At 37.5% G+C, this 27,318-nt stretch overlaps 1 protein-coding gene and 1 pseudogene across 22 annotated transcripts in view; both read right to left on the minus strand.

Annotated features, from left to right (window-relative positions):
- AHI1 (Abelson helper integration site 1) overlaps window positions 1–27,318 on the minus strand; it is a 182,915-nt gene that overhangs the window by 39,854 nt on the left and 115,743 nt on the right. For 14 of the 22 annotated variants that reach the window (XM_087444150.1, XM_087444139.1, XM_087444140.1 and 11 more), the window contains one exon: window positions 127–289. The exons of the other annotated variants lie outside the window; for them this stretch is intronic. In XM_087444150.1, the coding sequence (XP_087300276.1) occupies window positions 127–289 (163 nt within the window). The remainder of the gene's footprint in view (window positions 1–126; window positions 290–27,318) is intronic. 22 annotated transcript variants of the gene reach the window in all.
- LOC147914561 (rho-related GTP-binding protein RhoQ pseudogene) lies at window positions 303–6,624 on the minus strand (annotated as a pseudogene).

Below are 27,318 nucleotides of genomic sequence, written 5' to 3' on the forward strand. Positions count from 1 at the left end.
AGCAATTCCCATTGGTAAACATATGCAAAAATTACAAAGACAGTAAATTGAAGGGTAGAGAATGATAAAATCTTGGACTATCAGTTATGCCATATTAGTAAACCAGGAAGGGAGCATAAAACTTACTTTCACTAGCCACATGATTAGCTGGAAAATAACCTTCCTGTCCCTTCCCTACGCTGCCATACCACCAGTCTTCATTATCTTTGAAAAACACTCGGATAATGTCTCCGCGATGGATGGTTAGTTCATCTGATCGATTCGCTGTGTAGTCATAAAGAGCCACTACCTAAGAGAGAGATAAGACCACCACAGCTTTATCACCACTGTACCACAGAGAAAACCCCCAACATTCACTTCCTCTTGCAGAAGAGCAGCTGAAACCAAAGCAGCCCTTTGGTAAGTCTGAGGCCCTCTCAAGGTTTGCTAATGGGATCAGGGGTGGTGGGAACACAGCAGGAGAGGCAAGATAAAAGACTGTGGGATTGAGAAATGGTTAAGAGCATTCAATACACTAAGATTAGCTTCAAAATAACAGATGTTAATTTTTTTTAAAGTAAATTACTTGTGAAGCAAATAAAAAAAAGCTCACACACCATTCACTTTCTTAGAACTGTTTTATACTACCTTTAGATCTCATTCTCTGTGTTAAGCAGACGTATCTGAAAAAAAATTCTTCAGAACGTCAACAATTTTACGAAAGGAAAAGCTCAATGAGACAATCTGATTACATAACTTCATTGTGATCACTTGGTTTATTGTTAATGTCTCTTTTTGAGATATATTTCTCTCCAAACAAATATGTTTTTTGATATTTTACATCACCACTGAAAGCTTTTGACTATCTTTTAAAATACCCTTATAAATAGCTTATTTTCAATAGATGCAAATTTAAGAGGAAAAGCCTTTCTATGAGAATCCTCTTGTTTTGTCACAGTAGTCACAATATTTGATTTTTTTCCTTTTGAAAAACCCAAGTCAAAATGAGTGGCTGCTCAGGCATTTACATACCCTTAGAGCAGGAAGAAGGCTGACCTCAACCATTTTAGATGTGATGCACTGTATCAAGTAGGACATAATATGGACACCAAAGCATAAACTACTTCTTTTTTTTTCCTACTTAAATGGGATTTGAAAATTTACAGGTTAAACAACTACATATGTAATGGAAAATTATCATTATAATCCTTTGCATTTAGCCTGAGTACTGATTCATCCACTTAAGTATTTACTGAAATCTTAATGTGTCTGGTACTGTGCTAGGGGCTAAATATACAACGATAAACAGGATAATTTCTAAAAGGGGTACCTCATTTAGGTTTTGCATGAGAATAAAGGATAATCACGAGTTAGCCAGGTGAAGAGATGCAAAGTGTGTCTCAGGCAGACTGCACCACATGTGTGAGAGTCCAGGCAAGAGAAACCCACAATAGTTCGATGTGGTGGGACCCCAGTAACAGAGGTAAGAACCTGGAGAGCAGGGCGGGGGAAGCTGAGGCTACAGGAGTAAGCAAGGGCCAGGTGATACATAGTAAAGGAGTTCAGACTCATAATATGGGCAATGGGAAGATAGAGGAGTTTTAGGCAGGGGATTGATTCCATTAACACTTCACAAAACCTTTTGTGGTACCCTTTAATTAATTTATAATACAATATTTTTTAAGACATCAAGCAGGCAATTTTAATGGATAAATTTGGAATTAACTGCTGTCACTATATGGTATAAGGGTAGCAATGATAATTTAATTCAAATGGTACAAATGCAATCTCTATTGTACTGCTCGGCGCAGTCCCTAATTTACAACATGCCATGCAGGATGTTGTTTCTAGTTTACAAATCGTTTATAACTCTTAGCATGTTGATGCCAAATCACTTATATAAAAGCAGAACTTTTAACTTTTCCCTTCATTGGTCCTTCTCCAAACTGCTTCTCCTTTTTCTTCCCACCGAGCAGTGTCACAGAGGAGGACAGCGAATCAATGTTCTGTGCCCGCCATGTTCTAGGTACCATGCTTGTTGCTTATGTAAGTTATTTTACTCAATCTTTACGACAATCCTGTGAGGGCATAAATTCCTATTTCAACTTTATAAATGAGGAATTCGATGTACAGAGTAATTTAATAACTTGCCTAAAGTCAGGTAAACTAGTCAGTGGTAGAATCAGGACAAACTCAGTTTTTTTCTTTCATTTGTTTTCAAAACTGAATACCTTTATAGGTCATCTGTACCCAGAATCAAACATGGGGAAGAAGACACAGAGAGGAGAGGGGGAGGGACAGGAGATCCTAATCACTCAAGAAAGATGAGACACATTTTGGATAGTGGTACCTAAGGAGGCGGCTGTGCTGAGGAGACCAACTATCCTGGGTCCCCTACTATGCTCCTTTCCTGATGAAACCTAGTCCCAGAAAACTGTAGGGGTTTGTTCTTGCTGTTCCTCACCCTAGCTCTGGTACACTGAGACAGCACAGCTTTGATGAGTCTTAAGCAAGTCTGAGGTCAATGTATGCTCATTTATCTGGAGCCAGAGGTGGCTGCTGGGAAGGAAAGCAGGAGAGATTCAGCTTAGGCAACAGAATCATTTAGGAAGTCCCACAATCGCTTGTGTCCTTGTGTGGACTACCAACAAACTGGAATTCATCAAACTGGAGTTAGAAAACTTTTCCTGAATTTTCCACCACAGTGTGTTGATAAAAGAGTCCCTTCAGAGGTACAGGGGTCCAAAAGACCTATAAGATTCTACATTTCAATTTTCCCATTAAAGTACCCACTGATTATCCTTATTACATAATCAAACACAGCATACCCACTTTACATGGTTCTTTAGTCCTTGTAACATGCTGCAGACTCTATGTCCCTATTAGGGACTGAATTGTGACCCCCACCAAAATTCATAGGTTGAAGCCCTAACCACCAATGTGATTGTATTTGGAGACAGGGCCTTTAAGGAGATAATTAAGGTTAAATGGATGGGGCCCTAATCCAATGGGACTGATGTCCTTTTAAAAAGAAGGGAGCGATACCAGGAGCACATGTGCACAGAGAAAAGGCCATGTGAAGACACAGAGAGAAGGCGGCTGTCTGCAAGCTAACGAGAGGGGCCTCAGGAGAAACCAACCAGGCCAGCAACTTGATCTTGTACTTCCAGCCTCTAGAACTGTGAGCAAATACATTTCTGTTGTTCAAGCCACCCTGTCCACGGTATTTTGTTACAGCAGCCCTGGCATACTAACACAGTCCCACAACCTGATGGTGTCAGACAAATCACTACCAGCCTATCTTGGTACTGCAAAAGGGCAATGCCTCCCTTGTGCCCATTTTATGTTCTTACTAGCTTACCATACTGTGCTCCACACTATTATAGTGTTATCTCCTGATGAAGAAATAATGTCCTTGTCACCAAACTCCACAACCAACATCCTTAGGAGGCTGACAGTTGGGGAAGCTACATCCCCCAAAGCAAAGGAACAGTCTTTGGAGCATGTCATCAACACACCATTACTGACATTTAAGTGCAAAATTGCTATACAATGAGGAATCAGTGTGTTTCACAGGCCAACAGTCCACATTCTGGCAGTGGAGTTGTGACCATTCTCTCCTCATACTGAAGGCACACAACAAAAGCCATGTAGCTCAGGAGGACCTGTGTGTATTCCAGTGTGTGTTTTTATCCAATATGTTCTTACCTTCTCACTTGAAGGCTACTTACTCTCTTCTGAGCATCACAGTATATACAGTAAACTTCTTTGCTTTTTTTAATTTAGCAGTGGATTCTGCATAAAAATCATGTCTTTCCCACCTCCAATTAGATTTTATTATCTCACTGTTTTAGTATAAAGTAAAGCTCCATAAAAAAGTCAGGAGACAAAATCCCATCAAGAGGTTTGTTTTGAATTAATACTATTTCTCTTCTCTCCTTATTTTGGTAAGTCTTGTCATAGAAAATGTGTCTGATCATTCTCTTGCTGAGTACTGTCTATAACGTACTATTCCTTGTACACAGTGGTCTGGCACGTAGGTATGATAGAATATCCTTAGCAATACGACCCAAATCTTGAGCTGACAGAGCAGTTATAAAATCCTTCTGCAAAAAATGTTTAAAAACATGATTTTATGTGCCCGTGTTGGTAATGACAGGCCTGAAAAATGAGATGTTCCACAAAATCCACTTGGTCAAATTTTGACCACTATTCGCATATTTGAAACAGAGCTCTTTCTCTTTCTCAAAGCTTGCTGAGTTGCTGGGGCACAATTACGGTGGAAGTGCCACTGGCAAGCTTTATTTTGGTGACATACATTTTGCAGTCTTCATAGCAGTGCTTGCCAGATACTATTTCCTGGTTGAAGCAGTCTGCCAGGCTGCTATAGGACATTTAGGTGAATTCCCCTTTGTATTATCTTCTGAGAGACTTTTCATTATTATAGTTGTCTCTGAGGAATTCTCAATGGTTCCTGAAACCAGCGTACTGAAGGAACATTAACCAGTACTGTTCACAGCAGATGTTCCTTGCAATTTCATCTATAATGCAATCCAAAAATCAATATTCATAATGGCTCCAAGTCATTCAACAAGCTAAGTTATGTTGAATAAACTCATATATTTGAGCACTTTCTCCTCCAGCCCTGCTTCAGCTGGGTCCATAGGCGTTGGGAGACTTCCCTGTGCCAGCCTGCAGCCAACGTGGATCTGGATCACACCACCTTCCCTCTGCTTTCTCCTTAACTTGATTTCAGACTTCTGGCTTCCAGAATAGTGAAAGAATACATTTGTGTTGTTTTAAGCCGCACTAAGTTTGTGGTTAATTTGTTACAACAGCCCTAGAAAACTAATACATGTGAATTCTACCTGGTGAGTGCAGGATTGCTGTGTTCCTTTAAAGAGCGCTGGACCTCTTCCCAGCAGGTAGTTTCATGAGATCAGTTTGACCCTTTCCAGGTTTGCTTTCAAGTTCCGTTAGAGCAGATCGAGGAAGACTTTACTCTGGGGCTCAATAAACCCCACTGCTAGAGTGCGATCCTCCTGATAATTCTCCCTGATGCCCCACATATCAGGAGGGTTTTCCATTCTGGCTGTCACGAATGTGAGTTATTCCCATTCAGTTAAGCAGCCTATTTCTTTCTGATGGTTCTTTCCTCATGGAAAGGATAAAACATAGGGTTTTATCCTATGTGTGTGCTGATCAATACTTAGCTGAAGACTTATTAAGGGAAATTCTTATGATTATTGGCAGAATTATTACCAATTCATAGAAGGTGAAATAAAAAGTAACATCTTAGTAATTACTTTTAGTTTTTGCCAGAAACCTTGTTACAGTTTAACGCACATTAACTAAAATGTGTACATTTTTAGTGTTCATGATAAATGCAGTTATGATCTTGTTATACTTTTGGCATTCTTTAAGAAAGCATATTAAACTTTAATATGGAAATATTTAGGTTGTATTTAACTTGTGCTCAAGTAAAAAAAAAAATTTTGTTCTTTTTTGATCTCATACATTTTCTAAGATCTGGCCCATCTCCTGTATGCTTGGAGTGACCTTTGGCTACATGGCTAACCTTGTTATTTCACTCCTCTGGATATACTGGAATAGAAAGCAACTTACAGACAACTCATTGGAGCAAAAGGAGAAGAGAGTTCTCTGCAGATTCCATAAGGACTGTGCAGAACCGTGTATGGTCTAAGCCAGGCAGCCATTTACAGCACTGTTTTTGAGGTAGTTACAACATGATGCGACTGTAGCTTTTTAAACTAAGAAAGCTGAGAGATTGCACCTTCTGGTTGAAATAAAGTATTTATAATAGATTGTGGCTTCAGATATTGTTTGTTGCTTTTTGGACCTTTAGGAAACATTCTTAATGAATTTCACAGAATTCTGAGGACAGGGATTTTTTATTTTCTTTCAAGTTTTAAACTGCTTCATTATTTATCAGAGGCCTAGGTACAGCTGCAGCATTTCATATAATTTCTGAGAGAAATGGACTGTTTTCTTGGCCACTGAAGATGCTTCTCATGTAATCAAACAATAGTTTACACATCTTGATCCTATTCTTTTTTTCCACTGTTTCTTTGGATTTAAAATTGTTATGGTAGCCTCATCAAACACAGTCTTCAAGCCCTTCTGTGTTAAAGCTGAACATTCCACACAGCAGCATGCTCCTATATCTTTTGTTCCACACATATAGGTTTTTCTTTCATATCATTCAGTCTTGCTAAAGTTTTCAAGTCACTTTGGAAATCAGAGTTCCCATTAATAACAAGGGTACATTTGGTGCATATTCCTTAAGTTCTGGTAACCACTCCTCTTTCTCATTTTGAAATGAGGCTGGATTTACCACAGAGAAGCATATACGGAAGACATCAGTCACTGGATAAGAAAAAGGCCTCATGGGAAGATCACAGTCTTCCTGTCTGGCTATGTCAGAGTCCCAGGAGGTACCACTTGCCCCCTATGGTGATGCTGACTGCATAGTGGTTAAGATGGTGGGCATGTACTCCTCTGGGAAGGCATCACTGGCAGAGCTCATGAACAGGCATGTCTTGCCCACCACCCTATTGCCAACCACCATGCACTTGAGCATCAGGGCACTGGCCTGAGAGTCATGCCGTGGCTGCCCGGCCTCCAGGCCTGGTCCCCCCACCAGCCCCCACCCCAGTGCACCTTCTTACTGCCCCCAGTAATTATTTAACAAGTGAAACAAAATAAGGTTTAAGAAAGCCTCATTTCTCAATAATGTCAATTAAAGAATATTTGGTCTTTATTATTAAAACAGAAAAAAAGAGCACGAAGAAAAACGTCAGCAGAAAACTAAATTTAACAATAAATCCTGAACTGTACAGAAGTACATTACTAAATATTCAAATGATTCCTTTACTAATGGTGACATCGGGACTACATTTTATTTCATGAGAGGGAGGAATAAAGAAACATAAAGCCCTATTTCTAGCATCATGTGGTAGAAATAGACATGGCCTCTTATGATTATTTCCATGAATACTATGTAAGACAACCCTAAAGATATTCATAAAAAGGAAACCAAGGTCCTGTTATTTTTAACTGATCTTATCTAGATAATAATAGATTAAGAAAACAGAGATAAAGAAAGTAAATAATTGCACAAAGTTTATTGTCTCTGTACCAGACAAACTATCTGTTCCTGCTATATAATGCTAGTATATGTGAACCTTAAATACCTCATCAAACAAATATTTGAAAATATTTAATTCTAGATACCTTCTGGTAAAGTAACTACCAAGAGTAATGGAAAGAGTACCAAACTAGGAACCAAGACAGTGAGTTTCCAGTCCTGTCTGCACTCCAAAGCTAAAGTATATCAGAAAACGCTCAGACTGGATGCCTGTCAACCACGGGGTTTGAAGCAAATGAGATGTGGCATACCTTCCAGCTTTAACATTCTATCATGCCAGGCACTCAAAGAACTATTCCAAAAGTACAGCATTCACACATTTGAAAGTAAATTCAAAATATTAACTTGTTGGGTAATAGTGTGGCTGTATTATTTGTGGTCATACATGAATTGGAAAAGCTTATTTGATTGCTGCAATACCACACAGGAAAAGCCTCCTAGTAATAATTAAAGAACAATAATGATAAAGCATTTCTTCTGAATTTACCATTTGGAAATACTTCTTTCTTCTTTGACAAACAGGAATGATTTGACCTTTGGACTTCACAAATAAAGCTACTCACTTTTTATGGTGATTGGTATCAATTAAACCGAATTTTTCTTACTGGAAATCACAAATCACATACTTTGTTACAGTGAATCATAAGTGCTTCATTGAAAAAGCTCCATCTTTTTACTGGTTATTTCCTTAAAAAATATCAAGAGAATGATGCAGACCTTTACAGACCGGACTACAGACCTTTTTTGTTAGTAAAGAAAAACGACAGTGTACTTTAAATTTCTTTCTTGGGAGGGATAGCAAAAGGAGAATTATGAGTCATTGGTTTAGATTAGTTCTCAAAGTGTGGTCTCCAGACCAGCAGTGGCAACACTACCTGAAAACGTGTTAGCCATGCACATTCTTGGGCCCCACTGCAGACTAACTGAAATCATACATTGCACGTATGGGCCCCGCAATCTATTTTAACAAGACTTTCAGGTGATTCTGGTGCACTGCCAGTTCAGTTAATACTTTATTTCAATGATCTACTTTATAAAACATGTACACTTATTTTCTGCACATATTAAGTATGCAACTGAACAGGTAAGAAACATAATTTAAAAATAAAGCCAAATCTGAGAACAAACTGTTCCTGGCAAAATTTAAAAAAGCTAACCTGTTCCTCCTTTCCTCTTAGTTTTATTTGTCTTGCTCAGTTTCCCTCTTGTCTCACTGAAATGCTGACTAGCTCCAGATCTGAGTAATTTAACATCTACTTTGTCATTTTTTCAACAAGCTCATGTTCAAACCGCAACTAGGAGTCATAGCAAACACTTCTTAGGTTTCCCTACAACCTCTTAAGGATTAGTGAAATTTTTAAAATAGAAAAACAAGCAAAATTGAAAGATTAAATCTGTTCAGCCAGCAATAATTATTAGGTACTATTGTGTCTGAGCTACTCTCACAGGCTGGGGGGACAGCAGTGAACAAGAGAGAAATCCCTGCCCTCCCTCAGGAAGCTTCTGCTTTACTGGATGTTTCATTGTTTGTGGGCTGACGGCCCTTTTCAAGGGATACCTTTAATATCTGCACAACTTACTTTCCTGTTTCTTTACTTTAAGTTGTCAATAAATATTACCAGGATACAGGCTGATAATGAATATCAAAATAATTTACTTATGAATTACTTCAGAAAAGTATAATGAATTTCTCTAAATTTTCTTAATGAACCATGAGCCATGAGTAAATATGAAATTACTAGTAAAAAAGAACTAGACGCAGACAGTATTTTTAAACAAAAATCAATTCAAGTATTTGCAAATAACATTATTAGGTTGCTAACAGCAATAATTAGACAGACATCAATAATTAACTGCTCATCTTATTTAAACACTGAGGCTTGTCTATTTCTAATTCTAATGTCAATCCAAATATTCTAGGAAAAGCTCATGTACACTCATGTGAGCATTTGGTTTAGCAGGGAAGAAGATAAAAATATAATAATAGAAGAATAATGAAGAAGCTTAATGGAGAATGTCCCCACTTTAGCATATAATTCTTATTGTGATACATTGGAGATATATGCAGCTGAGTAGGAGGCTCTAAAACTTACCCAACAGTATTTCAAATGGCAAAACAGAAATCACCAAATAGAATTTTTAAGAAGCAAATGGAAAACTCTGAGCTTAAGAACAATTGAGTAGAGAGGAAGCACTTCCGGAACGGGGGAGTAACGAATACCGGCTCTTCCATGAGAGCAAGAACACTAGCAAAAATGGTCAAAATCAACTTTTTAAGAATTCTGAAAATTAGCCAAAGGATTACAACAATCCAAGGAGCATGTATTCATGAAAAACAGTTGAATCTTGGTAAAATCAGCAAGCTTCGTGGCGTTTTAACCCACCGAATTCCCATTACCCTCTTGCCAGCTCCACGGTAGCCTTAAAAACCAACAGACTCATAACTATGGTAACTGTGAAAACTAGTGGGCTAGCAGTCACTGGAGAGGGCAGAACAGAATGCCTCCCAAGCCCCTCCTCCAGAAAAGTGCCACTATGTGACCTATGTGGCAGCCCCTGAAAAGTGCCATTCTCAGGGCTCGTCTTCATTTGATATGACTCAGAGCCAGCTGTGTGAACAGCTGTATCCCTAGGGCATTTGTCAAAAACAATCAGTGGCAACTTAGATGGTGATACAAGTTAGGACAAACAAGGGGCTGACCAAAAAATCAAAATGAAAGACTGGGGCATGATATGTGTACAGGGTACTCTGAAAAGCTGCAACACATTCCTGGAAATCTAGAAGACCATGTACATGTGCAGGACTGTGTGTACGCCCATGGAAGACCAGAGAAGGCTCTAATCTTTCACCTCTGGCTGACCTTGACAGTCTAGCAAACAGAAAGTGAAGTTTAAGCAAGGCAGAGTTATAAACTGCCTATTGAAGCACTGAAAACATGTCCTAACACACACAGCAGCCCCTTGGAAAAGGCTGAAGGACTTGGTTCCAGGCATTTAAGGAAATCTCTGTCCAATCATTAGCTGACCACTAGGTTAACCAAGCTGACACTTCAGTGGTTGCACAACACAAATACAGACTTTACAGAATTACTCCAGGAAAGTCACTAACTAAACAAACGGTAACAATAACAAAAATGACAAGCCATGGGGAGGTGGGGGTAGAGAATCTGATTTCAAGGTTTGTCACATTATATTATCTCAAATGTCCAGTTATCAACAAGAAATTACGAGACATGTCAAGAAAGAGTAAACTGTAACCCTATACAGGAACCAAAGAAGTCAACAGAAACTGTCCCTGAGAAAGCCCAGATATTGGATTTACTAGACAAAGATTTTAAATCAGTATATATATGTTCAAAGACCAAAGGAAACCAAATAAAAAATAAAAAAATAAAAGATAATTTATTAGGAATTTATTTAGGAAAAAAATAAAAATTCTTGAGTTGAAAAGCACAATGTTCACTAGAGGGGCTCAACAGTAGATATGAATTGGCAGAGGAAAGAATCAGTGAACTTTTAAGATAAGTAAATTGAGATTATCTAGTCTGAGGAACAGAAAGAAAAAAGAATGAAGAAAAATGACAGAGCCTCAGAGATCTATGGGATGCTGTTAAGTGTACCAACATATGCATAATGGGAGTCCCAGAAGGAGAGGAAACAGAGAAAGGGGAGAAAAAATATTTGAAGAAATAATGGCCAGAAACTTCCCAAATTTGATGAAAAACATTAATCTGCACAACAAAGAAGCTACACAAATTCTAAGTAGGCTAAACTCAAAATGATCCACACCTAGCCATATCATAGTCAAACTGTTGAAAACCAAAGACAAAGAATCTTGAAAGCAGCAAGAGAAAAACAATTCAACACATAGAAGGGATTCTCAATAAGATTAACAATATACTTCTCACCAGAAACCTTGGAGGTCAGAAGTTAGTAGGATGAAGCTTTCGACATTTAGTGTTGAAAGAAGACTCAACCTACTATTCCATATCCAGCAAAAGTATTCTTTAAATGGAAGGAGAAATTAACACTTTCCCAGATAAATGATAACAGAGAGTTCGTTGCTAGCACACCTACTCTTAGAGAAAAACTGATGGAAGCCCTTCAGACTGAAACAAAAGGGCACTTGACAGTAACTAAAATCCACATAGAAAAATAAAGAGCACTAGTAAAGGTAACAACATAGGCAAATATAAAAGATGGTATAAATGCATGTATTTTGGTAACTCCTCTCCATTTGATTTAAGATTACTTTCTAAAGAAATCATTATAAAAATGTGTCAATGGGCTTACAATGTCTAAAGATGTACTTTGTATGACAATAATGGCACAAAGGAGGCAGAAGGGAAAAGAACTGTATTAGAGCAAAGTTTTTACATCCTACTGAAATTAGGTTGGTATTAATCCAAACTGGATTGTTTAAGTCAAGACGTTAATTGTAATTCTCAGGGTAACCACTAAGAAAACAACTCAAGAAAATATACAAAAATAAAACAGGGAATTAAAATACTACAGTAAAAAATTTAACCCCAAAAAAGAGAGTAATGAAGGAATAAAGGAACCAAAATACAAGAGACATAAAGAAAACAAAGCTTGTAGACTTAATTCTATCTTATCAGTAATTACACTAAATGTAAATGGATTAAACATTCCAAACAGAAATCAGAGATTATCAGAATGGGAAAAAAACACAGGATATAACTATATGCTGTCTACAAGAGGAACATTTTAGATTTAAGGACAAAAAAAGTTGAAAAGGATGAAAAAGGTATACTATACAAACAAAAATCAAAAGAGAACTGGAGTGATTATTCTGATATCAGGAAAAATAAAATTTAAGACTAAAACTGTCAGTAGAGACAAAATAGGACATTTTAAATGATAAAACGGTCAATCAAGAAGACAAAAATAAGTATAAATATATATGCACCTAATACAGCCTCAAAACACAAAGGCAACACTGACAGAACTGAAATATGAAATAGACAATTCAACAACAATAGTTGGAGACTTCAATATCCCACTTTCTATGAATAGAACTAGACAGAAGATCAACATGGAAACAGAAGACTTGATCAACACTATAAACCAACTAGATCTAGCAGACGTCTATAGAACACCCCACCCAATAAAAGCAGAATACATATTCTTCTTAAATGCACACAGAACATTCTCTAGGGTAGACAATATGCTAGGCCATAAAACAAGCCTTTAAAAAAAAACTGAGGGCCGGCCCCGTGGCTTAGCAGTTAAGTGCTCGTGCTCCGCTACTGGCGGCCTGGGTTCAGATCCCGGGCGTGCACTGACGCACCGCTTCTCCAGCCATGCTGAGGCTGCGTCCCACATACAGCAACTAGACAGCTGTGCAACTATGACATACAACTATCTACTGGGGCTTTGGGGGAAAAAAAAAAAGGAGGAAGATTGGCAATAGATGTTAGCTCAGAGCCGGCGTTCCTCAGCAAAATGAGGAGGATTAGCATGGATGTTAGCTCAGGGCTGATCTTCCTCACAAAAAAATAAATAATAAATAAATAAATAAATAAAACCTGAAATCATAAAAAGTATGTTCTCCAACCACTATGAAATGAAATAGAAATCAGTTACAGGAAGACATTTGGGAAGTTCACAAATGTGTGGAAATTATACAACACACTCCTAAATAACCAATGGGTCAAAGAAGAAACCACCAGGGAAATTAGAAAAGGATAAACGAAAAGATAAACACAACATACCAAAATGTATGGGGTGCAGCAAAGAAGTTGATTTAAGGAAATTTTATAGTTGTAAATGCTTTTACTGAGAAGAAAGATATCAAGTCAATAGCCTAACTTTATATTTAAAACCAGAAAAATAAAACTAAACCCAAAGCAAGCAGAAGGAAGAAAACGATAAACATTAGGATGGAAATAAATGAAATAGAAAAAGAATAGAGAAAATCAACAAAACCAAAAATTTGTTCTTTGAGAGATCAAGAAAATTAACAAAACTTTAGCTAGACTGACCAAGGGGTGGGGGAAAGAAAAAGTAACACCCAAATTAATAAAATCAGGAATGAAAAAGAAGATATCACTACTGGCCCCAGAGAAATAGAAAGGATTATAAGAGAGTGCTATCATCAATCATATGCTAACAAATCAAATAGCCTAGATGAAAGGGACAAATTCCTAGAAAGAAAATCTGAACAGATCTGTAAGAGTAAAGAGATTAAATCGGCAATCAAAAAACTTCGCACAATGAAAAGCCCAGGCATAGATGCATCATTGTCGAATTGTATCAAGTGTTTAAATAAGAAATAACATCAGTCTTTTACAAACTCCTCCAAAAAAATAAAAGAGAAACGAACACTTTCCAACTCATTCTATGGAGTCAGTATTATTGTGCTTCCAAAACTAGACAAGAAAAGAAAACTACAGACTAAGATCTCTTATGAATACTGATGTAAAAGCATCAACAAAATACTAGCAAACAGAATCTACAACATATAAGAGGATTATGCACCATGACCAAGTGGGATTTAACCCAGAATGATAGGTTGGTTTAACATATGAAAATCAGTCAATGTAACAGACCACATTAATACCAGTAAGGACAAAACCCACATAATTATCTCAACAGATACAGAAAAAGTATTTAACAAAATCCAACATCCTTTCCTGATAAAAACTCTTAACAAAATAAGAATACAAGGAAACTTCCTCAACCTGATAAAGGCTATGTACAAAAATGCACAGCTAACAACATACTTAATGGTCAAAGACTGAATGTTTTCCCCCTAAGATTAGGAATAAAACAAGACAAAAACATCTACTCCTGCCACTTCAACACGTACTGGAGAGCCTAGCCAGGAAAATTAAGCAAGGAAAAAAAAAGGCATCCAGATGGAAAGGAAAAAGTAGAACTATCTCTATTAGGAGATGACATGGTCTTGCACACAATCTCAAGAAATCTATGAAAAAACCCCAAAACACCTTTTAGAATTAATAAATTCAGCAAAGGTGCAGAATACAAGGTCAGTATAAAAAATCAAGTATATTTCTATACATGAGTAATGAACAATCTGAATATAAAACCAATTCCATTTGTAATAGTGTAAAAAAGAATAAAATACTTAAAATAAAAGTCTAAGACTGATATACTAAAAACCACAAAATATCATTGAAAGAAAGTAAAGATGACCTAAATAAACTGAAAGACCCATGTTAACAGATTGGAAGACTTTAAATATTACTAGGATGAAAATATTTTTCAATTTTGATCTACAGATTCAATGCAATCGCTAGCAAAAATTTTGCAGAAATTGAGAACATGATCATAAAATTCATATGGAAATGCAAGGGACCTAGAATAGTCAAAAAAATCTGAAAAAAGAACGAAGCTGGAGGACACACCCTGATTTTAAAACTTACTACAAAGCTACAGTAATTAAAACAGTAGATTACTGGGGCTGGCCCCATGGTATAGCGGTTAAGTGCGTGCGCTCTGATGCTGGCGGCCTGGGTTCAGATCCTGGGCGTGCACTGACACACTGTTTGTCAGGCCATGCTGTGGCACCGTCCCACATAAAGTGGAGGAAGATCAGCATGGATATTAGCTCAGGGCCAGTCTTCCGCAGCAAAAAGAGGAGGATTGGCATGGATGTTAGCTCAGGGCTGATCTTCCTCACAAAAAATAAAAACAAACAAAAAAACAAAAAAAACCCCAGTAGATTACTGACCTAAAGATAGGCATATGGATCCATGCAATAGAATTGAGAGTCCAGACACACACCTTTACATTCATGGTCATTTCATTTTTCACAAGGGTGTCAAGACCATTAAATGGGGAAAGAACAGTCTTTTCAACAAACGGTGCTGGGAAAACTGGATAGCCACAGGCACAAAAATAAAGTTGCATCTCTAACTCACATCATACACAACGATTAACTCAAAATGGATTACAGACCTAAAGGTAAGAGCTAAATGTATAAAGCTCTCCTAAGAAAACATAGGAGTCAATCTTTGTGACCTTGGATCAGACAACGGTTTCTTAGATATGATATCAAAAACACAAGTGACAAAAGAAAAAAAGTAGATAAATTAGACTTTATAAAAATTTGTGCTTCAAATGACACGATCAAGAAAGAGAAAAGACTACCTGCAGAATGAGAGAAAATACCTGCAAATCATATATCTGATAAGAGACTTGTATCCAGAGTATATAAAAAACTCTTACAAGTCAATAATAAAAAGACAAATCCAATTAGATATAAATATATATTTATATCGTATTTATACATTTGATTTTTATATAATATATATATTTATATACCATATGCCTGGCACATGGTAAGTACTCAGAAAGTCTTAGGTATAATTATTATTATTTCACTTCTTAAGTTCTTTGAGTTATCGTAGAGGAATGGCATTTTGTGATCAATATTTCTGTAGGACATCCACAACTATAAACGTGATCCTATTTTCCAAATTAAATACAGATCTGCTAACTTCATCTCCATTTCTAAAAACAAAAATTTATTTCTACATTTGGTATAATAAGCTCTGAATCCAATATATATAACATGTGTATTTATTTAAAAACATATCTAATTTATATAATTATATAGTAAAATATAATTATGATTTGCCCAATTAGAAAATGGGCAAAGGATTTGAATAGATTCTCCAAAGAAGATATACAAATAGCACTTCAAAAGATGCTCACATCATTAGTTATTAAGGACATGTAAATCAAAATCACAAGACACCACTTCCCACCCACTATGAACGGCTATAATAAAAATGACAATAAAAAGTGTTGCTGAGGATGTGGAGAAATTGAAACTCTCAGACATGGCTGGTGGGACTGTAAAAAGGTTCAGCCACTCTGCAGAACATTTTGGCAGTTCCTCAAAATGCTGAACATAGAGTTACTACATGACATAGCAATTCTACTACCAAATATATATCCAAGAGAACTGAAAACATGTACACACAAAAACCTGTACACAAATGTTCATATAGCATGTTCATAATAGCTAAAAATGGAAGTGACCCAAATGCTCATCAATGGATTAACAGATAAATAAAATGTGGTATATTCATATAATAGAACATTATTCAGCCATAAAAAAGAATGAAATTCTGTTGCATGCTACAACATGGATGAACTTTGAAAATATTATGCGAAGTGAAAGACACCAGATACGAAAGCCAGATACATACAACATAACGCTATGATTGCATTTATAAAAAATGTCCAGAAGAGGCAAATCCACAGAAATAGAAAGTAGATTAGTTATTTGTCAGGGGCTAGGGAGAGAAGGCAATAGAGGCAGGGTGATTACTGATGAGTATGGGATTTTTTTGGGGGAGGATATGTTTTAAAATTAGAGAGTGGTGATGGTTGCAAAACTCTGTGAATAAACTAAAACCCACTGAATTGTAGATTTTAAAAGGATAAGTTTTATGCTAGGTGAATTATATCCAAATAAAGCTGTTACTTAAAAAAATTATAGAAATTATGGTTTTGGGAGTTGAAGGTGGTTATGATGAATAAAGCAACAGATATAAGCAAAAATACAGAGATGGAGACCATAGCTCTCCATGTGGGAGAAGACAGCCTTGATTCTGGCTATGGAAATGGACAAGAGAGATTAGACTGTGGAAATATAAAGGAAGGAGAAGGCACTACATGTGAGACATAATAAAGAGAGAGCTTAATATATGACCAAGGTTTTGTTGGTAAGAACTAAGCAGCTGGTAATACCAGTGACAGAAAATTAAAGTGGAAAGGCCCAATGAAAGTCCCAGGGAAGAGAGGAATTTTATGGAGCTATACTTATTTTTAGGTTTTTTGGGCTACCAAACGGGTAACAGCCTAAGTACTTATTATAAAGATTTTTCTAGTATAATGGAGAAAAGAAAGAACAATTAAGATTAGAAACATCAACTGAAGCATCATCATTCATACTTAGGTATCAGCTGAAACTTAAGCGTACACAATGAGCTTTACAAGTAGGTCTGAAGGAGGAAGGGACGAAGCCCAACCACCTCGTTTTTGGGTGACACTCACAATTACCTTCTCATTCCTTCACTCCTACTCTTCACACAGCTGTCTGTGGCATGTGGGTAGCACAGTTTGAAGTGCAGCAGGTGTTTGTAATTTCCTTTCTCAAGGTCACAGGTGACTCTGCCAGCGCACTAGAAAACCACAGCTTCTGGGCCCCTTTCTTCCCACCAAACCCCAAGATCCCCTTCTCACATCCAGATTACTCTCTGCCACTTATGTGTCTTTAAACCACCCAACAGCTACTAGAATTGAAGTGCTACTATCCCAGGAAATCCACTAAGACTCTATCCACTAACCTCAAATCATATCTGATTAAAACTTCTTGATAGGTGGATGGGATGTTTCCCAAGAAAAATTTTTGTAACTGGCTTTCTTAGATAACTTCCATGGCAGATTTATTAAAAGGGATGTATCTGTATTTGGCTGTGTCCCCTCCTCAAATCAAGGCCTTCATGATCCTGTTTAGCTGTCACTCTGGCCAACCTTTCCAGTAGTGCTCAGCTATCTACACCCTTCATTACCATCCCCTGCCTAGTCCCATTCCAAGTGACAGTGATGATACAAAGATCAGATGAGATAACATACAGTATGGAGCAGGGCTTTTAAAATCGTGAATTGTTTTTATAAGTGTTAACTGCTGTTTATATTACTTGAACTGCTCCCCATTCCCAGAGAATCTGCCTTGTGCCACTGAGTGGAGTTTAATGGTTTATTCACATAAAATGATTGGGCTTTTAGGGAGTTAATATTTTTGGCTCATCTACTATAACACATTAACACATTCAATTTAAATGTTTCTAGAAGACTCTTAAAGACCTTTTGTGTTTCAGTTTCCCTAATGGCAAATGATAATAATAACACTTTTATCTTATAGAATTATTATGACATTCAAGTGAGATAACCTACATAAAACATTTTGCACAGTGTCTATACATAGTAAGAGCCCAATAAACGTTACAGTCATGCGTCGCTTAATGACGGGAATACCTTCTGAGAAATGCGTCGTTAGATGATGTCGTTGTTCGAACATCATAGAGTGTCCTTAAACAAATCTAGATGGTATAGCCTACTGCACACCTAGGCTCTATGGTACTAATCTTATGAGACCACTGTCCTATACGTGGTCCATCGTTGACTGAAACATCGTTATGTGGTGCATGACTATATTACTATTCAACTCCTAAAGTTCTCTGAGTCATCATAGAGGAATGGTGTTTTCCAGTAAAATATTTCTGTAGAACACCCACAACTATAAACGTGACAATCTTTTCTGCCATAAGATATTACCAGGCAGAGATACGGTGACAAGAAAACTTTATGAAGTTTCAATAAAAACACAGAACAAGAAGTTCCACTTCCTCTAGGGATTTATCTCACTTAATCTTCATGCATCAAACTAATCTGTGACCCAATTATGTGGTTATACCAAGAGGTGTCTGCGTTACTGACTGCTGTGCTGCTATCTCTGCCAAAGACTGATCTCTGGGGACACCGAGATACTGCAGGATAAAGAGCATCACAGGAACGAGAAAGGTGGCGAAGTAGTATATGCTTATCAAGGCAAAAAAGAATCTATGGAACGTTAGTAGTGGCAGATGGTAAATGTCCATCCAGGCAGGAAAAACAGATCTCTAGTTTGACAACTTTTTATTAAATTTCTTCCCAAATGGAAAAAAATATTCCATAAGATGAGAGTTCAATTTTTTCTTTTCTAATTGTTTCCTTTGTTTTATGGCATGATCAACTCAAATATTGGTTTCTGCCATGGACTATATTAATGCTTCCTTAAAGGGATCAAATTTTATATTGTTTGGAAGGAAAATTTCAAGTAATTACCAAATCTTATTTTAAAAGACATGCAAGTAAATGCTTTGCTTAAGCATAATGCAATGTAACACTGAAATTGCTTCTAAATAATAATATCCCCCAAACAAAAAGACCTATAAAAACTTAAACTGCTTGCAGGTAAAGAAATTGTTCCCATTTTGATTTTGCTCACTGTTCACTGTTCTTCTAATGTTTTGAATAAAGACAATTAATAAGGGGCATAAAATTTGTCAATGTTAGAGAGTTTGGGAGAGGGCTATTACCATAAGCTGGAAAAAATCAGGATTCAAAAGAATTTTGACAGACTGGATAGTGAGTCAAAAATAAACTGATGAAATTCACCAAGGATAAACAGAGAGCTTTGCACTTAGGGTCAAACAGTGATAGCTAAGAGCTGGGAAGTTATTGTGTGCTGGACACTGTGCTCAGTACATGAAACAACTGAGCAACACAAATGAAGTCGGGGCTATTATCATTTCCACTCTAGAGGTGAGGGTATCGAGGCACAGACATGTAAATAATGGGAAATATGTCTTGACAGCACATCTTTAGGACATGAAGGAGTTATGGTAGGTCATAATACAATATCAAACACAGTATCCAGATTACAGAAATCAATAATACCACCACATTTTTCACATCACAATTAGAATATTAAGTCCAGTTCTGGATGCCCCTTTTCCAAAGAATGTGAACAAACTGGAAGAGAATATATTAAGATAAGTAGAAGAAAATGGATATATTGAGCCTAAAAAAGAAGATCAAGATAAAATAGATGCTCTCAAACATCTTAAAAGCTGCATGTATAGAAGAGGAAACTGATTTCTTCTATGATGGTCTAGAAGCAGAGAAGAGCTAAGATACTAATCATTTGTAGCAAAGTACAAAACTTGAGTAATTTATGAAAACACAGTGTTTATAAGGTAGAACTAGTTTTTGTTTTCCAGGAAAAAATGTATCCACAAGTAAGGGGACTTTTTTTTTAGTAACTGGTGACCCACCTTTCTCTTATGTTGAAGCTAAACGACTAGAAATGTGTAGAGATTAGAAATGTCTCAATACTCTTATCACAATATCTCATCATTAGCAGACAATGTTGTCTTGGAAAAGTCTCGATGCAAATATCAAGAACTCCAGAGGCTCTTAGGTAACATGTTAATTAAAAAAGAAAACCATCTCCTGGCTCTATATTTACTATCTGTGTGATCCTACGCAAGCCTCTTCACTTTTCAGTGCCTCAGTTTCTTAATTTAGAAAACAGGAACAATGATACCTACATAAGAATTATGCAGATGAAAACAAAGTAGATATCAAGATACACTGGTAACATACTAAGTATTCAACACACGTGTATCATTAATGTTCACAACAAAGCATTAGTAAGTTAAATAATAATTTGATATAATTATGATTAACTTATTCTTGGAGATTCAGGATCGGCATGAATATCAGTTAAATAACAATAGCTAGTAACATTTTGTGCAATGCACTGCAGAGTGCTCAAATTGTAGTGCTGAACAAGAACATGCAAAATCCCTCTTTTGATGGAGTATACATCTCACTAGGGGAGACAAAATTTCATAATTTTTTATAGGCTTTTCTGCTATAAAGCCTCACATTCTGTAACACTGTGAACTACAATATTGGGGCTTATGGAAAAAATGCAGTTGTTGCAGACTACTTAAAATCTACGGAACTTTATAATCAGGGTGCTCACAGAAACAATGACAATCCTAATCAAAGCACTAATGCCGTCCTGGGATTTGTAGCCAGCATGACTGTCAGTCAGTCTCCATCCTCTGCATCCAAGAGATCTCCTTTGAAACGCAGGTCCTTCAAAGAATTTATTTTCAACAGAGACCAGTTTATCAAAACTAAAAATCCATTCCAGGTTTTAGTCTTTGTTAATCAAACAAACCAATTTTTTGAAATTAGGGGAAATGTCTTGGCAGTTTCTTCATTTGTACTTGCAGTTACTGAAGCTGTTTACATTAGCCACGAACAAAGGCACTTTGGCTTTTTCTAAGATTGCTCAGTCTTTCCATTGGATTGTGAGAAAGCTGCCTCTGATTGCTTTAACATTTACAATGTGCAGAAAAATTCTTCTGCATTCACACTGACACCATTCACGTCTTCATTAACTGCACACAGGCTAATCTGTATCGTGGAAATACAGACTGTACTTACGATGACAGCAAATGTTCTAGGCAGGGCGTATCACCAGCTCCCCTGTGTGGCATGTGAGAGGCTCCTGTCTTCCCAGTTGAAGTTCCTGAGGGAGCAGACTCCCTTCCAGCACTTGCTTTTTGCTGCTCTCAGGGAAAATGACCAAAACAATTCCTCTGGAGTAAGGTCTTACGGGAACCACGTATTCATATTTCTAGATAGCTCACTGGCTTAACTAAGAAAGTTTCTCAGCTAGAGTCTAAAATGGAATGTTTTTAATTTTTTTAGTTTTCTAATGCTTTAGATATACTGTTTTACCATATTTATGCCCTTTTGAACTGTTTTTGATTCATGGTTTTGATTAGCCTGTTGCTGAAGTTCTATCAGGTTGTATAATGGAACATGCCTTTTCTTGTGTTAGGAAAAATAACCAAAGAGTTTGAAATGGACAAAAAAGGTTACTGGGTGTTCTTCAGCAGCATACTGGGTAGCCTGACTGGTGCCCTCCCTCTTTCCCACTGTGTTACACGCGCACAGCTATCTGGACGCCACATCCCAGTGCTTGGCCTCATTTCACCAAGCACTGGGCTTACGAAGGGGGAAAGATTTGGTCCTAGTGTGAAGGGACTTAGTTTTTGATCCACTGAAGACAATCAACCTATGTCCACTAATTAAGCTGCACGGAATTCCCAATAGCAATAGTGGTGATGGGTTTTGGTTCCACGACTTGGTGAACATAACTGCCGTGTGTCTGTAATACATGGAAGTGAATTCTAACTGAATCCTGAGAATAGGAAGAATGAGAGAAAAGATGAGTGAGCATTCAAAAAAATGATTACCAGAGATTTGCTTAGTTTTTCTGCTTTAATATGTTGTCCTGGAACAGTAAGGGCAGCTGAAAAAGATTCACAGAACTTTAGACCCAAAGGAGGATTTAAAAGATTAACTTCTTCAGCCTTCTTCATTTCACCAACTAGAAAGGTCATTCCCTTTGAAGGGGCCCTCCCACACAGCCCTGCATTCCTCCTCTGTCAGATGTAAAATCCAGCCTGTACCCTTCTCCTGTCCCGTTTATGTTGCTGCATCCTGCCTTTTACCTGAGAAATGTTTATTCTGAATGTAATAATGTTGCATAAATGCCAAAATTTAATTTTTAACTTTTGAAGAACATGGAAAAAGACCCTTTACTTCACATTCTACATAGGTTCATCTCATGGTTGCCCTTTTGGCAAAATGCTACTTTCTTTTGTGAAATAAGTCAGCAACATACCCAAAAGGCTAAGTTAACTGCTGTTCTATTTTCCATCCACCTCTTGCGACAGGCTTCCGGAGTTGCTTCCAGTTCATCATGCCTCCCAGTGTCACCCTCTAGCTTCCTTTCTAGGGCCCTGTTCCCACTCTCTGGAACATTTCTGGATACCTATGATAGCACACAAATTCCCTTCAGTTCCACACTCCCCTGGCTGCCAAGATGCTACACTATTCTAGGTCTCCTATGTCTCTTCTCTCTTTATCTGTCTTCTGTGAAGGCTCTTCTTCCAACCTTTTGAATATGAAGATCCCTCAAGTCCAGCTGGATCTTTGCTCTTATTTATTTCTATAGTTTCAGCACATATCCATTTAAGCACTATCTACTGACAGTTTATAAGCAGTGGTGAATAAGACAGACATATGGTCCCTGCTTTCATGGAACTTACATCCTACTGAGGAAGACAGGTGATAAGGAAACAACTAAATAAAAAATTACAAATTGAGCTAAGTATTAAAAAGGAAAAAACAAGGTGCAATAATAAAGATTAAGTGGAGAGTATCTATACCTCAGATAGTGTGGTGAAGGAACATCCTTTGAAAAGCTGACATTTACTAGGATCTAAAGAAAAAGCCTGTTATGCAAAAGGCTGTGTATATTCCTGGCAGAGAGACCAAATGTTCAAAGGCCTATAGGTGAGTGGGAGAAAGCTTCGCTGTGCTCAAGAAACTCAGAGTGGGGAGTTTCATTAGGTGACAGAGAAGAGGTAGGCAGAGACCAGAAAATGCAAGGCTCTACAGGCCCTGGGAAAGGGTTTGGGTCTTATTCTAAACGTAAGGAGAAGTTACTGAAGAGTGTTCAGCAGGACGATAACCCATTCTGACTTACATCTTAAAAAGATCACTCTGGCTGTCCTGACATACAGAACTGATGAATATGGGGACCGATCACACATTCAGGGGTGCCCAAGGTAGTCCCAGCTACGCCTGTTGTCCTGGTATAACTGGACGTCCACATCAACTCCAAGCGAGAGTCACAAGATGCAGTAAATAAATACATACATAATAAAACAAAGTTTAAAAAATGCAAAAAGAAAAAGCAAGACGGTTGGTCAAGACATAGACAGGCCGATGTGGCAACCTTCATCAGAGTCCCTGATGTCCCTGACCTAGCTGGGACTCTGGGGTCCCCTCTTTGCTTCTGGACCTAGTTTTACTTCTCAGGCTTGGTATATGTTCTTATCCTTAATGTCTGGCCATCTCTTGTGATTAAATAATATTCAATATCTGGTATACGGAAATATACTGAGTGTATATTCAGTGCAATGTATACTGAGTGCAATGTATCTCCACTCATTTATTCCTCACAACAATCCTTGAGGCAGGAATTATCATCCCCACCTACAGATGAGGAAATTGAAGTACAAAGGGGTAAAGAAACTTGCCTACAGTCTTATGGAGCAAAAGTGGCTGAACCTGGACGTGACATCAGGTAATTTGGTTCTGGACTCAGTGCTCTTAACCCCTCTTCCAACACTGCTTCTCAGCGAGAGAGTGCAAGTAGCTGCTTAGGGAAGTGCAAGCAGCTCAGAGGCCAGAGTGAGTATTGGGGAAAAGCTGGAAACAAGATTAGAAATGTAGCAGAAGGGCTTCAGCTCAGTTTTCAACTGGCAGGAGATGGGTACACCGCTGGATCATTAATGCATGATCCTACATATGATCTGGATAAACAGCTCTGTGGAGAATGGATCTGGGAGGTGAGGAGGAGACTGCTTGCTGACTCAGCTTCTTCTAAACACTGGATATCTGTCTCCTTCTTGGACCGGCCTTCCGACACCTGTTGTGAAGAATCTGCTTGCTCCCTGCCCGTGATGATATGTATGACTTCCCACAACCTAGGCCTGAGCATCTGACTAGTGGATCTCCCTCCTGGACCCCAGAGCTGGAGGTGGCTCCATCAAGCACAATAAATTTATATCTCCAAACTCATGCTCTTCTGAGATCCAAGACTATATTCTCAGTTCTGTGCTGAACATTTTTACTTGTTCATGACGTCTGGTTACCTGAAATTTAACACGTCTCAAATGAAATCCATTATGCTCTAAAAATCATCCTTCAGTCCTGTTTTTTAAAAAATAATCTGTTAATGGAGTCAACATTCTCTCAGTAACCTATGTCTGCAGTCTTGCAATCATTTTTTACCACTTTTCTTTTGAGGCCCCATCGTCAGTTCTAATCTCTAAATCTTTCTCATAAGCATACCATCTATTTCCATTTCCATTGCCCCTTCCTTGATTCAGACCCTTACCACCTCAAATGTGGATTACAGTAGCTACACAGCTCACATACCTTCTTCCTATCTCCACCCACCTGCAATTTCATAAGCTGTTTTTATTTTAATCTTTTAAAAACATTACCCCCTTGATCAAATTATTCTCATGCTCAAATGCCTTACTATCGTTTATACTGATAAAGGCTAATTCTTGACCTAACATCTACTAATCTTCATATATCATGCCCAAATTACCTTTCTAATCTTCGACCTCATGTTCTTAAATACTCTCCTCTTCAGTCAAACTATCTATCCATCTATAAACTGTGTGTACTTTCCTTCTCCTATGATCTCCAGCCACACTGCTACTCTAGTCTAGAACATTCTATCCCCTTTTAAATCCCATCCTTCCTTTATGATCTACTTTAGCACCTTCCTACACTAAACCACCTTCCCAAACCACTCCAGTCCTGGGAACTCCTCTAGCGCTCACGGCTACCCTGTCTCCTGTACTCGAGCACAAGCAGCCTGATGACATGACATCTGCTCCACATTGTTCTGAACATCTGCCCATGTCACGTGTTGGCATTTAACTGTCTACAGCTCACTTTTCTAATGAGACCAAGAGCTACTCAAAGACACAAAGCACGTGTTGTACTTTGTATTTCTACTTTTCCCATACCTACCCAGTGCTTGGTACTGTACTATCTTGTGCACACTGTGTACCTAATGCTTGCTGATAATTTAGAAAATAAATTCAGATTATGCCACTGTTATAGTTCTCCAGTAATATGAAATTTTCAGAATTTTAAAAGTTGGTCAGGTATAAAAATTTAGCAAAGTCAAAAGAGAATTTGACTTTGGGGAAAGAAGTCAAAAGGGAAAGAAGTCTAAGAAAAACATAAATGTCAGTGGAATATGCTAACTGGAAAAATCAACATAAGCTCCTTAATTTACATGTGAGGAGAAAAAACTAATGTACAGATACTTAAGAAAAATGTTATATTAGGGACAATTCGTCTTAAAGGAGAACCTAATTTGCATTTATATTTGAATTTCAATAGAATTGCTTTGAATTGCTACTTGATTGATAAGTGAAAACAGACTCTTTTATGACTTAAGTTATAAAACCTTATAGTTCATCAGTTCCCTCTCCACCCTGCAATTACCTGCAGGAAGAGATTGGCCATAGGCTCTATTTCATGAGTTTTATAGGGGCACATTCATCCCAGTTTACATACTATGAATTCTTGGAAAATTCTATAGATTAGAGAAAATAAAGTGCTTCCTTTGGATCAAAGACATTTCAGTTGAACTCATGTGTTTATCCATAAAAAAGCTGCCCCAAACATTATGTTAAACTGTGAAAGACATGTTTTACATAAATATATGTATACAGTATACTATACTAATATGTAATAATGCAATATATAGCAATCTTGTGAACCTACAGAGTGGGCAAAACAATGACAACAATCCAACAACAAAAACAACTCAAATGTATAGAGGAAGGACAGGTATCATATGATCCAAGAGTCTCAGAATAAAATTTAATTTGTGTGATTCAGATCAGTACATGTATGACTAAGTTTAGTACTGAGGGCAAGCAACATCGCAAACATCTCAGATACATTTTCAGAGTAATAAAATACTCTACAACAGATTAAAGTTTACTACTGATGAAAAATTATGTGACAAAAATTTATCAGTCAAACCCTTAGAAAACCCAGGAGTGTGACTGCAGAACGAAGGAACTAATAGCATGTTCACTGGTCTTACAACGATAAAGAACAATAAGTCCACATTTAAATTTCCAATCAAGCTAGGATACTTACATTCCTAATAATTAACGCAACATTTAGATAAGAATGGCAAAAGTGTTCCATAACTGGTATAATCCAGATGAGACAGCCTGGATTTTGTTTCAACCTGTTGTGGTAGAAGTGTAGACTTCTGTAAAAATGCAAGTTGTAATTTTATAAACTGCCAAAAAATCCATTTGTTAAAAGAAAATTTGGGGACCAGCCCCGCGGCACAGCGGTTAAGTGCGTGTGCTCTGCTGCTGGCGGCCCAGGTTCAGCTCCCGGGCGCGCACCGATGGACCGCTTGTCAGGCCACGCTGTGGCGGCATCCCATATAAAGTGGAGGAAGATGGGCACAGATGTTAGCCCAGGGCCAGGCTTCCTCAGCAAAAAGAGGAAGATTGGCATGGATGTTAGCTCAGGGCTGATCTTCCTCACACACACAAAAAAGAAAATTTGTTCACATTAACCGGGGCTGTGGGATCAGTGAATAAAATAAAAAGAAACAAGTAATATTAGTGTTACAGGTTTGGAATGCAGGAGCATTACAAAAATCACCAATTGATTACAATAGGCCATATCGATGTTATTTGAATTTTCTATCAGTTTTCACTGGAAGAGATTCAAAAATAATTCTCCTCGAATCACTAAAAATTCTTTATATATTCAGTGGGGCTTACCATGTTTTAATTCCACCAGAAAATATGAAAAGCTATGGGAACTGCTGTGCATATGATTGTACATTAAAGAACACGTATTTTTGTTTTAACTATGTTCCTTGTGTAATAACCTCAAATAAGAAAAGA

Source organism: Ceratotherium simum, chromosome 19, assembly GCF_057802395.1.
Source record: "Ceratotherium simum simum isolate JZ-2026a chromosome 19, ASM5780239v1, whole genome shotgun sequence".
In the NCBI taxonomy this organism is placed as follows: Eukaryota; Metazoa; Chordata; class Mammalia; order Perissodactyla; family Rhinocerotidae; genus Ceratotherium; species Ceratotherium simum.